At 62.4% G+C, this 13179-nt stretch overlaps 1 protein-coding gene across 3 annotated transcripts; it reads right to left on the reverse strand.

Moving 5' to 3' along the window:
* Positions 1-4366: 4366 nt before the first annotated feature.
* SLC22A12 (solute carrier family 22 member 12) lies at positions 4367-12756 on the reverse strand. 3 transcript variants are annotated; one of them, XM_049643598.1, is made up of 10 exons: positions 12323-12756; positions 11570-11673; positions 11115-11167; positions 10769-10937; positions 7373-7496; positions 7094-7209; positions 6177-6391; positions 5628-5736; positions 5202-5405; positions 4367-4667 (listed from the first exon to the last, which is right to left on the reverse strand). In XM_049643598.1, the coding sequence occupies exons 1-10, from the start codon at positions 12722-12724 to the stop codon at positions 4604-4606; spliced, it is 1560 nt and encodes a 519-aa protein (XP_049499555.1). In that variant the 5' UTR covers positions 12725-12756; the 3' UTR covers positions 4367-4603. The 3 variants fall into 3 exon arrangements, with proteins under 3 accessions (XP_049499555.1, XP_049499546.1, XP_049499563.1); XM_049643589.1 differs by having other exon boundaries at positions 11013-11167; XM_049643606.1 differs by lacking the exons at positions 10769-10937; positions 11115-11167.
* Between the last annotated feature and the right edge of the window lie 423 nt (positions 12757-13179).

Consider the following 13179-nt stretch of genomic DNA (forward strand, 5'->3'; position numbering starts at 1 on the left):
GGTGGGCCGAGGGGCCCAGCGTGGGGGGGCGGGGCGGGGCGGGGCAGTGGGAGTTGCCCCGAGCGCCCCGACTCCGCCCACCAGGAGGAGGCGCTTGCCTGGTGCCGCCCAGGGAAGGGGCTCGGGCCGCCGAAGGCCTGTTCTGTTGTGTGCCGCCGGGCGACGTGCATTGATGGGGAAGCTGCTGGAGGAGCAGGGGTGGGGGGCGGGTGGGAGGGGAAAGGCAAATGCAGATATATATTAAAGACAAATAATCTAGGTACCGCGAGCAGCAGCCTGTGGCACCCGTGGGGCGCGGGCACCAGGGAAGAGAGAGAGCGAGGCATCGCCCGCTGACTGCTGGGGTCACTTCTCTGCCCACGGGCTCCCTGCTCCCCCAGTTTTTTTTTCTCTCTTTGTTAACAAATGTGTCTGAGTCTTGGAAAACACCCCAACCCCGGAAATGTGTGGGAAAAGAAAACAAAAACTTTCCAAATCCAACGGTCCTGTGCAGTTTTTTTCCGGGTGGGTACCGTTGGGACATCGGTCCTGGCTCTGGCCTGGGGTCTGGGCCCGAATTGCGGCCCATGAGAGCTGGTAAGTAGCCTCCAAAGATTTGGGCCGAGCATGGCTTTGGGCTCCTGGGGGGCGGCTTGTCTTTGTCTCACCCCCATGTCCCTCCTGGCCCCAGGATCGGCCCAGGTAAGCAGCTGGTCTGTGGTCTTGGCTGAGCCCACCCACCTGAGCTCTGGAGGTGATCAAATCACCAAGAGGCAAGAGCATCGTGTTGCCCCCTAGTGGCCACAACGGGCCCGCGCCTCTGGGGGCTGCTGGGGTCTTGCTACAGCCCTTGGGGAAGGTGGTGGTGTTCCTGGGTGGCCAGGGCTCCAGGGGCTGAGTGCACATTTGCCCCCAGTTCCGCCCAACTCCAGGGTCTCTGCTTTTTCTGCATCTCTAGGGATTTGGAACCTAATCTCTGCCGCCCCGCCTACCCACCCCCTCCCGGGCCCCGGTCTACACTGCCCCAGTCTACGCTGCTCGCGGGCTGACTGTGGGCAGCTCCTGCAGCTGTAGGTAGAAGTGGAGCTTCATCCTAGGGCGTTTGCTCCTTCATGGAGACACTGAGCAAGCCCACGGTCCCAAACACGCGGAGAGATGGGTCTGGATTTGAAACTCTTAGGTGAGGGTTAGGTGCCAGCGTCCTCAGGAGAGAGGAGGGTGGATGGTCTTCCTCTCCCAGGTGGCAGTTTGGGATCGCCATGCCGCTGGGCACGTGAGCCCTGACTCAGCCGTGCTTCTGTCACTCAGGTCTCCTCCACTTTCTGCTTGGTGGATCTTGCTCCCCTCTCTTGGTTCTGCTCTCTTGTGCCCTTGGCTCCCCATCGCCCTGGGCCACTTGAAGCTGCTCCCATCCACAGGTGGCTCTGTTGCTGGCCAGCCCATTCTTGTGACATTTTCCAGTTCACAAGTCCGGTCCATGTTTAGGCCTGGACATCTGGCAGGTCTTTGGGCTTGATGTCCACAGGAACCTCACCTCCTCGTCCTTCCTTCCATCCTGGGATGAAGCTTTTTTGTTTCAGGATCCTCCTTACCCTGGGGTGTGCCCCTAGGGGCCTTTGAGAGCCCTGCCCCAGAGTCCTGTCACTGGTGGGAGAGCGGGTTCTCCAGGAGCTGCTGTGGATTTCCATAGACCAGGCCTCTCCTTGCCCTCCTGAACCAGCCATCTGGGGGGAGGCGTGGGCCCTGCTTCTGCCCAGCTGCTCACAGCCTAGGAGCCTGAGGTCAGCTGTAACCCCCTGTGGAAGCCTGGGGGGAGGCCCTGACTTGGGGTGGTCTGGCCAGGACATCCTGTCCCTGTGCTGGCCGTGGCCTTGCGCTCACGTCTTCCGCTACTGTTCTGTTTGCCCGAGGGATGGAAATTTATCTCAGGTTCCCCCGCCCCATCGTCACTGGCCAAAGAAAACCAATAGAGGCAGGCAGGAGTTCCTCGGTGTCAAGAAGGGAACGTTCTTCTTCCAGAAGTTTCTAGAAATTCTATTTGTCTATTCCAGAAATTCTAAATTCCTATTCCAGAATTTCTAGAAATTCATTCTTATTCTAGAAATTTCTAGAATGGCTCTGAACAGCCTGTCAGAGTAGGGGGCCAGAAAGAGGGACAGTGGAGGAGTTGGAAGGATGGGTCCCAGTCCTGCTCATTGCCATGGGGGTGTAGGACTGGGTGTTTTCTTCTCTTTGTAAGGAGACTAAGAGCTCCTTGTCACTCAAGGGGTTGGTTGTGAGTCAATCTACCATTGACTCAGTTTACCTGTCTGTAAGATATGGTCACTTCAGTCTCAGCTCCTTCGTCTGGGCATCTGATGTTGAACCTATCACCTGGGCCTGAGCTGAGGTCCTTTGGAGTCTGGCTGGCCTGGCATTGACCCTCAGGAGTGTCCAAACAGCATCTGGGGGTGACTGAAATTCCAGGAACCTCGCTCATTGACAGTTGGTTCTATCAGGGAAGTGCCAGGAGATTCCACCTGGGGAGGAGCAAGGACCGAGCTGGGGAAGAAGCTCAAGGTGGAGTCTAGCTGATCCCTTTGACCTTGAAGACCTGCCCTACCACCCAAACCCCCGGTGGAGGGAACACAAGGTCAGCCAGTCCTGGCACTCTTCTGGAAGGACATCCCTTTCCTGGAGGCGGATGTGGAGCCGAAGGAGCCTGCGTTGCCCTCCCCACACACCCTTCTGGGAGAGCTGCAGTCCTGGCTGGAGACAGGAGGATGGCCAAAGTGGGTCTGAAGCCACTTTCCTGTCCCCACTGCTTGAGGCCTCTACCTCCATGGGGCGAATGAGACTGTGAGACTGTTGACCACTTCCTTCCCACGCCCGGTTTCCTGGGCTCTTCCCTTGCAGGTGTCCCTGCAGCCTTGGGGGGCAGGTGCTCCCTGTGGTGAGCAGTAAATTGGGGGCTCCCAAGTGAAGACCGCTTGAGTGGAGCACCCATCTAGAAGGCAGGCCTGGGACCGCTGTGAAGGGAGACCCCTCTCCCTTTGCAGGGCACCCACTCTGCCACGGGGATGACGCTCACCCCCTGCTGCCCCAGAGGGGCCGGGTCCTGGACCCTCCCAGCTTCCAGATCCTGTTGAGTGAGGGGAGACATGTTGGAAGCAGGTCGGCCCCGGGTCCTAGAAGACCGTGAGCGCCTGGAAGGGCCAGGAGCAAGGCTGCTCTGAACGTGGGCAGAGGGACAGCTCTGACCACTTGGTGAACTGGAGGACACCCTAGCGGGGAGGAGGAGCCATCTCTCACCAGTCCTGGGTTCTCTCTTCTGGAAGCTTCTGGACACCAGTGGGTCCCAAGAATGCTGAGCAATGGTAAGGAAGTAGCTGGAGCTCAGCCGGGCAGCAGGCAGACAGGATGGAAAGTTCAGGGCAGGCTGGGACAACCTTGCCTTTGGGCATCTTAACAAACGTGATCCCCACCCCTGTCCCCTTTGTCCTTGTGTGTGTGTGTGGGGGGGGGGGGTTCTTCACTGAGGGGTGGCCACAGGCAGAAGGCTAAAAGACACGATCCCCCCCTAAAGAGGCCCGAGGCTATGCTGACAAGACCAGGCCAGGGAGTGCTCCTGTCTCCCAGTGGTCTCGAGGCCTGAGGGCAGGCTGGGGGTGTCGTAGCCAGGGTTGGGCTCTGGAGACCGGGGCCTGACCCTTGATTCCGTCCCTCCTAGCTGCCCGTCATGGGCAATCGGTTTCTCCAAGCCTTACTTTCCCATCTGTAAAATGGGGCATCTTCCTCGAAGGGCTCGGGAAGAGATGAGATGATGCCATGAGATGCCCAGGACGGTGCCTAGCCCACAACACAGGCAGGAAAGGGCAGATAGGCTGGCCTGGGAAAGGGCCAGCCCCCAGAGGAGCTTCCCAGAACTCTCCTCTGCCCCACCCCCAACTGTGGCTCTTCACTGGAGTCAGGGAGGGGCAGTCATTTGATCCTTTATTCACTCTTTTGTCGCCTCCCCCCCAACGCCCCTCCTGCCAGGCTTTGTGTGGGGGCCGGGTCAGATCAGGGGGCAAGGGGGCCACTCCAACCCTCTGGGAACTCATAGCTGGCAGGGTGGGAGACAGGTGCGTGGCTGTGGGTAAGGGTTTCGCTATGGCCTCGGGCTGCACCCCTGGAAGGAGGCGGTTGCCCTGAGTCTGGGAGGCTGAAGAGGAGTTTGGTAGGTAGAGAAGGGGCGAGGCAGGATTGGTCCCGTGGCTGGAGTGTGCAGAGGGGTGACCGGGGGCCAGAGCTGCCCTTTGGGTACAACTGAGGAGCTGAGACTTGTGCGGAGATCTCAGGGTAGTGCGATGAGTTTGGGACGTTTTGACCTTGGATGATGGTGGCCTCCAAGCTCGGTGGGGGGGAGGGCTGCGGGGGGAGGGGGGAACAGTGGACAGCTGGGGGCCGTGAGCAGCGAGGAGGGGAGCACGGGGTAGACAGGGTCCTGCCGGTCCTTGATCGTTTTCGAAGTCACAAGGGAGGGTCCGGTGGGGTGCTTGGGGCCGCCCCTGGACCCTCTGGAGATGGTGGCCTTTGTCGTCCTGCCTTCTCCGAAGGAGAGAGGGTGCTTCTCCCAATGTCCCATCGCAGAATGCCCGGGAGCTTAAAAGTGTGTGGATTTCAGGACAGTGCGCCCTGGGGGGCTGTGTGTCGCTTTCATCACTGCCCTGTTCAGACGTGAAAGACAAGAGGGGTGTGGCTCGTGCATGCAGAGTGACCTCTGACCCCTGAACTGGGTCCCTCCTGAGGTCTCAGGAGGTACCACTGCCCTGCTCTTGGGGGCCCAGGAATGGGCACGTGCTGGGAAGCGGGGGGGGGGGGGGGGCAGTGACAGCCTGCCAGCCATCTAGGGGCTTTCGTGGTAGAATTTGGGGCCTGTGAGCACCCCTCCTCCCCCAGCAACGCCCATCACACCCTCGGCCCGTCCTTCTTAACAAACGACTACATTCTCCCTTCCCCTCGACGCCTCTGAAGGTGGCCCCGAGGGTGGCCCAGCCTCCGGCCCAGAGCAGGAGACAAAGTCCACACTGTCAGCCAGGAGCCCCGGCCCTTGGTCTCCCCTCTCCCAAAGATGTGCTGTTTGACTCTGGGCCAATCCCGTCCCTTTCTGTGCCTCTGCTTCTCTCTCTGCCCAGTGACCGGATGGGGGCGGGGGGCAGGGGGGAAGCGGAGAGGGCGGGCCCCGGGCCGAGCTCACTCACTGGTTCTGCACATCTTGAACCGTGTCGGGCAGCGGCAGGCTCTGTGTCTCCGGCAGCAACAATGCAGCCAAGCCGCTCAGCACCGGCACCGCTCCGTAGACGAGCAGCGGCAGTGAGCGGCCGTGTGCACCCAGCAGCCGCACCAGAGGCCCCAGGATAGCTCCCGCGCGGGCTGCCATCTGGCCCAGGCCCACCGCTGTCATCCTGCAGCCCCGGAAACACCCGTGAGGGCCTCCCAGCCCGGCCCAGCCCCACTCTGTCCAGGGAGGCACAGTGGTTGGGGCGGGGGGCAGAATGCACCTGCTCAGCCCTGAGACCACATGGGAGGGGGATGGCGGCGGGAACATCCGGGGCTGGGGAAGGCCACCCCCACCCTGCCCTCGCAGCCCAGGGTGACCCCTTCTTCGGGCCCGGGCACAGCCTCACCTGAGCACGGTGGGGAAGAGCTCACCAGTGTAGATGCTGACGCAGGTGAAGGCGGCCCCCAGGCCCCCGAGCCCCAGCACGGCCAGGGATGAACGCAGGGCCCCCAACTCTGTGGACAGGGAAGGGGGTAGCGAGCTTGGTGGCGGGGCTCCGAGGTCAGATGGGGGCCAGACTTCTCCCTGACCTCCCAAATGTCTATGACTCCCCTCCATCTGGGTGTCCCCACAACGCACACACGCACCACATCCTAGGTGACACCGTGGTTCCGTTCGCTGCCCCCCAAACTGCTGCCCAACCCGATAACCCTGAGCCAGACCCTGGGAGTCCTCCTTGGCCCCCTGCTCCCTCCCCTCCCCCTGCATGATGCCACCCCCTCCACTCCATCCCTGTTCCTGCTGCCTGGGGCGGGCTGTCACCATCTGTCCCAGATGCCCCAGCAGCCTCCTTCCCCACTGGGCCCCTGCTCTAGAACAGCACCCTCTGAGGAGGGGGCAGGGGCCCCTGTCCCTGGCTCAGCACCCCGAGGTAGGGAAGCCTCTGGCCGCTCACCGTGGGGCACCAGCATGTTGGCCAAGACGCAGAGCCCCGCCAGCACCAGGGACGCCACCTGAGTGGACCTGCGGCCCAGGCGGTTCAGCAGCACCAGGGTGCCGATCTTGGTCGGGATGTCCACGACCCCAATGAGGACCTGGAGCAGGAAGATGTCGCTGCCGAGGGCCTGCAGGTCTAGGGCCAGGCCGTAGAAGGTGAAGCCGAAGGCGAACCTGCAGGTGGGGCGGGGCGGGTGGGGTCAGGCTGGGGTGGGGGCTGCTCCTTTGCTGGTCGGTCCTCAGACCCGCCTCCAGCCTCCCCCTGCAGGCTCTGCGTAGTGGAGGGCTGGTCTCTGTGCGCCACCTGGCCCCAGGCCTCCCCCCTCCCCCGGGGCCACCCCTCGCTAGGTTTGGCCAATGGGAGCCGCTGGTGAGGGGCTGGAGGTGCAGGGGGTGGGGTGGGGTGGGGGAGAGGCCAGGGTTTGCCTTCCTCCCTCCCTCTGGGTGTCCTGTGTCCTGTCCTGTGTCCTTGCTGGGTGAGACTGGCTCCCCGGGCTCTGATAATACTGGGGTGGGTGTGCCTTCTCGCCTCGCTTATTCTCGAACAGCCTCCTCGGCCTGCTGGGCAGCTCAGCTCTCCCAGTGCCTTTGCTGTGAATCTTCCTCCTTAGGGGTCTCTGCCATCCCCTCTCCCCGGCCTGACCCCACCTGGCCTTGGCTGCTTCCTTTGGGAGCCTGACTGCTAGCAGGGGAGTGGGGGGGGGGGGCGGGGGGGAATGGAATGCTTCAGGCCTGGTCCTGGAGGCGGGAGCAAGAGGAGAGTCCGTAGAGGTCCCCTGCCTGGATGCCAGTCAGGGCCTGACCCCAGGTTCCCGGCTGCCCAAGGCAGGCCCGAGGCAGAGGCTGGGGCCCCGGGGGGGGTGAAGGGGCCTCTACCAGCACAGAGTGGAGACACAGGTCCGGAGGCCCAGTCCGGGTGTGCAAAGCAGGGCAGCCGGGCTGGCAGGAGCCTGGCTCGCACTCAGCTCCTCCCGCATGGCTGACAGCAAGGCCTGCAGGGACGGGGTGGGGCGGGGCGGGAGGGGAGTCACTGTCAGCATTGGGAGCACCGGGCAGGTCCTCCCCCTTGAGACCCTCACCCTCCCAGGGGCCTGTGCAGGGGCAGGGAGAGGGTCTGAGGGCTGAGCCCTGGGGGAGCGCCCCGCCCCGCCTCACCTCTGCAGTCAGTGTGTCCTCCACTGCCCTCTTCCCGTTGATGGCAGCCACCTTCTGTAGCTCCCGCAGGCCCTGCTCCAGCTTGCCCTTGATGAGGAGCCATCGGGCAGACTCCGCCAGCCACCTGCAGGGGGTCAAGGGCAGAGGGTGGGTGGGTGCGGCCTGTGGCCCCAGGCTTCGTGAGCCTTACCGCCCTTCTGTCTCCCTCTGCCCAGGGGGGTGGCCTCACTGGTGCCCATAGGCCCCAGGCTCAGGGACGCCACACCACCTGACGCCCTCCTTCCCCCGCAGGCCACCTTTTCTGCCTTTTTCCTTCTCTTCCTCAGACTGGGGTCGGGAGTCCATATCCTCCCCTTCCGGCCTCCCTCCCGACCCTGTGGCCCTTCCCTGGCCCCCCCCCCGGGGAAGCAGGCCTGGGTGAGCCTGTGTGCAGTGAGGACCGTAGTCTTGCAAGCCCGCCACAAGCCGCAAGCCCACTGGGGTCCCCCACCTCTCCCCAGGGAGGCCAGGCACCTGCCCGATGTCACATCCGTGGCCTTCCTGTTCACCCCCGAGGCTGCGCCTTCCTGCCCGAGCTGGCTCCTCCCCAGCTTCCCACCCAACCGGGGGCTCCGGCCTGGGGCAGGGTCTTTGGTCGTGGCATCGCCAGCCCCCTCCACCTGCACCCAGGCAGCCACCAATTCCTGTCACCACCAGCCGCTTGCACCTGACCCGCCCCTGCCCTTGTCTCGCCTGTGGCCCGGTCGCCCACGTCAGGACAACACTTGCTGTCTCCTGGATGCCAGCTGGCCCCACGCATCCCGGCTCCACACCCCGATGCCAGGGCCCAGCTCCTAACCCTAACCTTGCCCCCACACCCCTCGACGTCGGCCCAGATCCCTTGCGCTGGCCCAGCCCACCGAGGCCCCTGCCACGCCCACCATTCCACCCTGGCTCCTGGCTCCAGGCCTCTGCTCAGGCAGGCCCCCCAGCCAGGCACGCGTTCCCCTGGGACCAGCAGCCAGGCGTGGGGTCACCTGTTCCACATGCGTGGGGCCCGAAGGTCCTCCCGGGTTAGAACAGGGGAGAGAAGGGGGGCTCGAGGCATACTTTTGAGGTAGAGTTGACAAGATCCAGTGACCTGCTGGACTTAGGGTGGGGCGGGGAGGTCAGTGAGGGACAGGGAGGTGATGTGGTGTCTCTAACCCTGGGACCCGGCGGATGGGGGCTGCTATCCCCCCCGCCCTTGCTGGGGAAGCCTTGGGAAAGAGCAGGTGTGAGAAGATGTTCACGTTTGTGAATCCGAGACATCAGTCATGGCGATGTCACACGGAGGGTTGGAAACGGGAGGCTGGAGTCTGGGGAGGGGCAGGTCTGGAGAGGGGATTCGGGGTTTGCAGCATGTGGCACAGGGGACGCAGGTTAGGTCGCCCGGGAGAGGGCACCCTTCCTCCGATTCAGGGGCCAAGAACAGTGGGAGCAGAGCCCGGGCGCCAGGGCCGTCGTGGGTGAAGCCTGGGGGTCGGGCGGGTTCGAGGAGACGGGGAGGGGGGTGGGGCCGGCACAGGCAGACAACCTGTCATGGAGAGAAATGGGTTTTGAAGAGAAGCAGAGAAGCTGGTGGGAGTTCACGGGCCATGGGCTCCCGCCCTCAGGTGGTCCCCCTCTTATTCGTCAAGCCATCACGTGTGGGGTGTCTTGCCAGCTCCCCGCGGGGCAGTGCTCCTGTTTCGCTGTCGTCAGCCCCGCATCAGCCAGTGCCCCGCCCCTGGTGGGCACCCGGTAGCTGTTTGCTGAAGTCATGACGTGGTGGGTGACGCACGATTGTGGGCACGTGCACGGCACCTGGGTGGGCACGTCTGTCAGGAAAAGTGAGGCTCTACCCCGTGAGCCAGCGTCAGCCTCAGAGAGCCAGGAAGGGGGCCCCGGAATCTGCATCGTTGACCCTTGCCTTCTACCCTCCAGCCTCCGCTCCGTTGGTCCCGGGGGTCAAACGGCCATCCCGGAAAGCCACCCGTCAGCTGGAATGGCTTCCTCTCAGAGCCAGTGCAGGAAGCGTGACTGTCTCCTGCTCTGCAGAGTGACTGCAAATTAGCTGCTCAGGGCTCCATTCTAAGAGCGTTTCTGCTCCAATCAGTGGGGCTTGGAGAGATCTGTGAAGTCAGCCCTCCTCCCGGTGCCAGTGCCCCGTCCTCCCCTGGGCGTCTGCTGGACTTCTTTCTGCAGGGGCCACGATGGCCAACCAAAAACCCAGAGTTGCTGGGTCTGTGTGTGAATGAGCCGGGCTCAGCCCTGTCCCAAAGGACATCCATTCATCCACTTACCCCTCCAGCCACCTGTTCAGCTCAGCTCAGCTCAGCTCATTTCTTGCCCACCACCTATTATCTATTGCCTATTATTACCTGTTATCTATTATCTATCTACCTAGATTATCCATCCATCCATCCATGTATCCATTCATTATATCTATCGTATCTATCATCTATCTATTTATGTATCATCTATCTATATCATCCATCCATCCATCCATCGGTCCATCCATCCATCCATTATATCTATCATATCTATCTATCTATTTATCATCTATCTATATCATCTATCCATCCATCCATTCATCCATCGATCGATCCATACATCCATCCATTATATGTATCATATCTATTTATCATCTATCTATATCATCTATCCATCCATCCATCCATCCATCCATCCATTATATCTATCATATCTATCTATCTATCTATCTACCATCTATCTATATCATCTATCCATCCATCCATCCATCCATCCATCCATCCAGATATCCATCCAACAGATATTTCCCATACACCTACTATGTCCCAGGAGTTTGGCAAGAGCCATGCCTGATTTATTTCAGGGCAGCACAGACACTTCCTAACTTCTCTAATATGTCAGCCCTGTGTGGGGGGCTGGGGGTCCCCTCTGACAACTGGGTCTTGGTCCCTGCTTTTTAGTAAAATGTCAGTACATAAGGCTGACTGGGGCCGTGTCCTAGGAGCGGTGTGTGTGTGTGTGTGTGTATGTGTGTGTTGTATTTGTGTCTCACCCCTCAGCCTGGCCTAGTGCCTCGGCTCAGAAAATGTGCCCAGAGGCACACATGCCAAGGCAAGCAAGGAGTCAAGAGGGAAAAGGCCTAGAGATGATGGGAAGGAAGAGGGGAGGGGGGAGGATGAGTGCAGGGGGAGGAGGCACCGGGAGGAACAAGGAAGGGAGAAGCGTCTCCGGCCCTGGAGCCCCAGTCCGGGGTGGGTGAGCACCGTGGACCTGTGGCCGCCAGTTGTGCCGGGCCCGTGGCTCCCCTCTGGCTGGGCTCCCTTGGCCTCCTGCGCCCCTGGTCCCTGCCCCCAGGGTGGAGGGTAGGCAGGGACTTCTCTGAGGACAGGGGACGGCACCCACCAGGAATACACAAAGCAGAGGAAGAAGGGGGCGGAGACCACCAGCTGCAGCAGGGCCCAGTCACGCACACCGTAGGCCACTGTGGCCATCAGGACCTGGCCGAAGCTGAAGCCCAGGGAGTTCAAAGTCATCACCAAGGCTCGGGCACGCGTGGACGTCCACTCCATCACTGCAAGGAGACCTCAAGGGTCAGCCTGGGAGCCCACACGAGCCTCCCTCGCCTGGCCCGGGTCAGGTGACCTACGGAGAGTGCAAGTGTTCATCATGACGCCCGCCACGGCCAAGGCCACCAGGAAGCGAAACAGACAGTACACCGGGAAGGTGGGGGCGAAGGCAGCCGCCGTGCCCGACACGGCCATCTGAAGGTAGTTCCAGGTCAGCACCAGCCTGCGCCCAAACCTGCGGGCACACAAATGGGCAGGCGGTGGCCGGGTCCACGGGGCGCCACGGCACCGGCCACGGGGGTCTGAGCAGAGGTCACGGTGACTCTTGGGTCCAGACCCGAGTTATCCCCCCCTCCCATGAAAGGCTTGTAGGCCCAGGTGGCGGCCCCGGGCAGAGAATGAGCTCCCCGTCAGCAGGAGCGCTCAACAACAGCTTTTAGCGGTTTTAGGCAGATTTTAGCAGTAAGTGTTTGGTAGGAGTGACGATCCTCTACAACCCCAGAAACAAAGGCCTAGAGCGGGTACAGGGCTTCCTCAGTGGCAGAGCCAGAAGGCGTCAGGGGAGAGACACATGGAGATGGGAGCACAGAGGCGTGAGGGAAAAGGGGGCTTCTAGAACTGGGGGGGGGGTACTCACCTGTCGGAGACTTGGCCAAACACCGCCGCTCCCACCAGGATCCCCGACAGGTAGATGGACTGGGCCATGGGCTTCAGGGCGTGGGAGTCGCACACAAGGTCCCACTGGCGGGAGAGGAGTGGGGAGCTGAGCCCAGACAAGCAGGGGTGGAGGCGTAGGATGGGAAGGCCTGAGGGAACCAGGCGTGGGTGGATGGCCCGGTGACCTCTAGGGTGGTGGGGCAGGGCTAAGCCTCCCCACATCACCCTCTGGTCCAGGGTCAAGTTCTCTCTGGCCTCATCTCTCCCCTGCCTCACCCGGTTTGCAACGCCAGCCGGAGTTGGCGTCACCTCCCGATTCCCCCGGGGCCGCTCCCTTCTGCAGAGAGAGGCCCCTTCCCCTGGCCGGGGTGGGGGGGTCCTCCCACTCGCCCGCGTTTGCCTGATGCCTCCCCCCCGGGGTCTGAGAACTGGGGTCACGGTGGAGGGAGCTGCCTGTGTCACAGCTAATCAGGGGCAGCGGGGCTGGCCTGGCGGTCACGGGCAGCACCCACTCTTCCAGGAGCCAGGGGCCAGTGTCTGTCTGTAGGCTGAGTCCTGCCGCCCACTCCCCTGTAGGGCAGGTGCTGGAGGAGGGCACCGGTGGCGAGTGAGGAGGCTTGCAGAGGGCAGGTCCCTCCCAGGACTGGGCCGTGCTGAGCCCAGTCAAGTGTGAGCTCTGCCCTTGGCCTCTAAAGTGCCAGGACTTGGGGAGGGTGTCAGGGGAGGCCCTCACCTTGGCCACGATGGTGGACGTGAAGGTGCTGCGGTCGTAGACCCAGCCGTCCACGCACGGCTCCGTGGCGGCCTCGCTCCAGTTGGTGGCCGTGCCATTGGGGTCCAGGAGCTGCCACTGGGGTTGGCGGAAGCGGCGACACCGGTGGGGCTCGTGGTTGGGGCCCGGGGGGATGGAGACGGTCAGGAGGTCCTTGGGGCCCAGGGCCCCGGGGACACCGGCCTGGGCGGTGCTGTTGTCCAGGAGGGGCACCCAGCAGCGGTGGCTGGGCACGGCGGCCGAGAAGTTCTCCATCATGCTCTGAGTGGTGAGCCACATGATAGGGACCACCAGAGCCACCATCTGGAGAACCTGGAACCTGCCCAGGCCACCCACTTGGTCCAGGAGCTCAGAAAACGCCATGGAGCCCGCCGAGGGGGCCCAGGGGAGGTGCCCACTTCACAGAAGCTGGCCCAGGGCAAAGGGGCCAAGGCCGGCGACCTGCTTCCCCCACAGCAGCACCTGCTTCGTCAGCTGAGAAGCCTGGAGCATGGCAGTGGCTTCTGGCTTCACTGCCCTTGGGCCAGGACTCTCCGGGCACCCGCCCAGCAAATGTCACTCAGGGTGCCTCCGACTCGGACCAGGGGTTGCTAGGTGTGACCCCTGAGCCACCAGCATCCTTCTGGAGACGTAGCTGGCCCTGGACCTCCAGGAGGAGCTGAATAAAGGAAGTGGGGAAAGTGGAGACCGAAGTCACCCAGACTGGAATAAAACACTGACCAGGTGACCCTTACGGAATAGGCGTTAAGGCTTGGTCGAAGATTAACCCAACTGTGACGTAGGCTGCTGCCTGCCCTCCACACCCCTGCCTGGGACAG

This window comes from Panthera uncia, chromosome D1 (assembly GCF_023721935.1).
Source record: "Panthera uncia isolate 11264 chromosome D1, Puncia_PCG_1.0, whole genome shotgun sequence".
Classification (NCBI taxonomy): Eukaryota; Metazoa; Chordata; class Mammalia; order Carnivora; family Felidae; genus Panthera; species Panthera uncia.

What these genes read in the sequence shown, in the direction of transcription:
- SLC22A12 (XM_049643589.1), bottom strand. Translation starts at nt 12,724, where the DNA reads ATGGCGTTTTCTGAGCTCCTGGACCAAGTGGGTGGCCTGGGCAGGTTC. An exon ending in CAACATGCTGGTGCCCCACG is followed by an intron (nt 5,737 to 6,176) that starts GTGAGCGGCCAG and finishes CCCTGTCCACAG; the next exon opens with AGTTGGGGGCCCTGCGTTCA. An exon ending in CTCTTCCCCACCGTGCTCAG is followed by an intron (nt 5,406 to 5,627) that starts GTGAGGCTGTGC and finishes CCGGGGCTGCAG; the next exon opens with GATGACAGCGGTGGGCCTGG.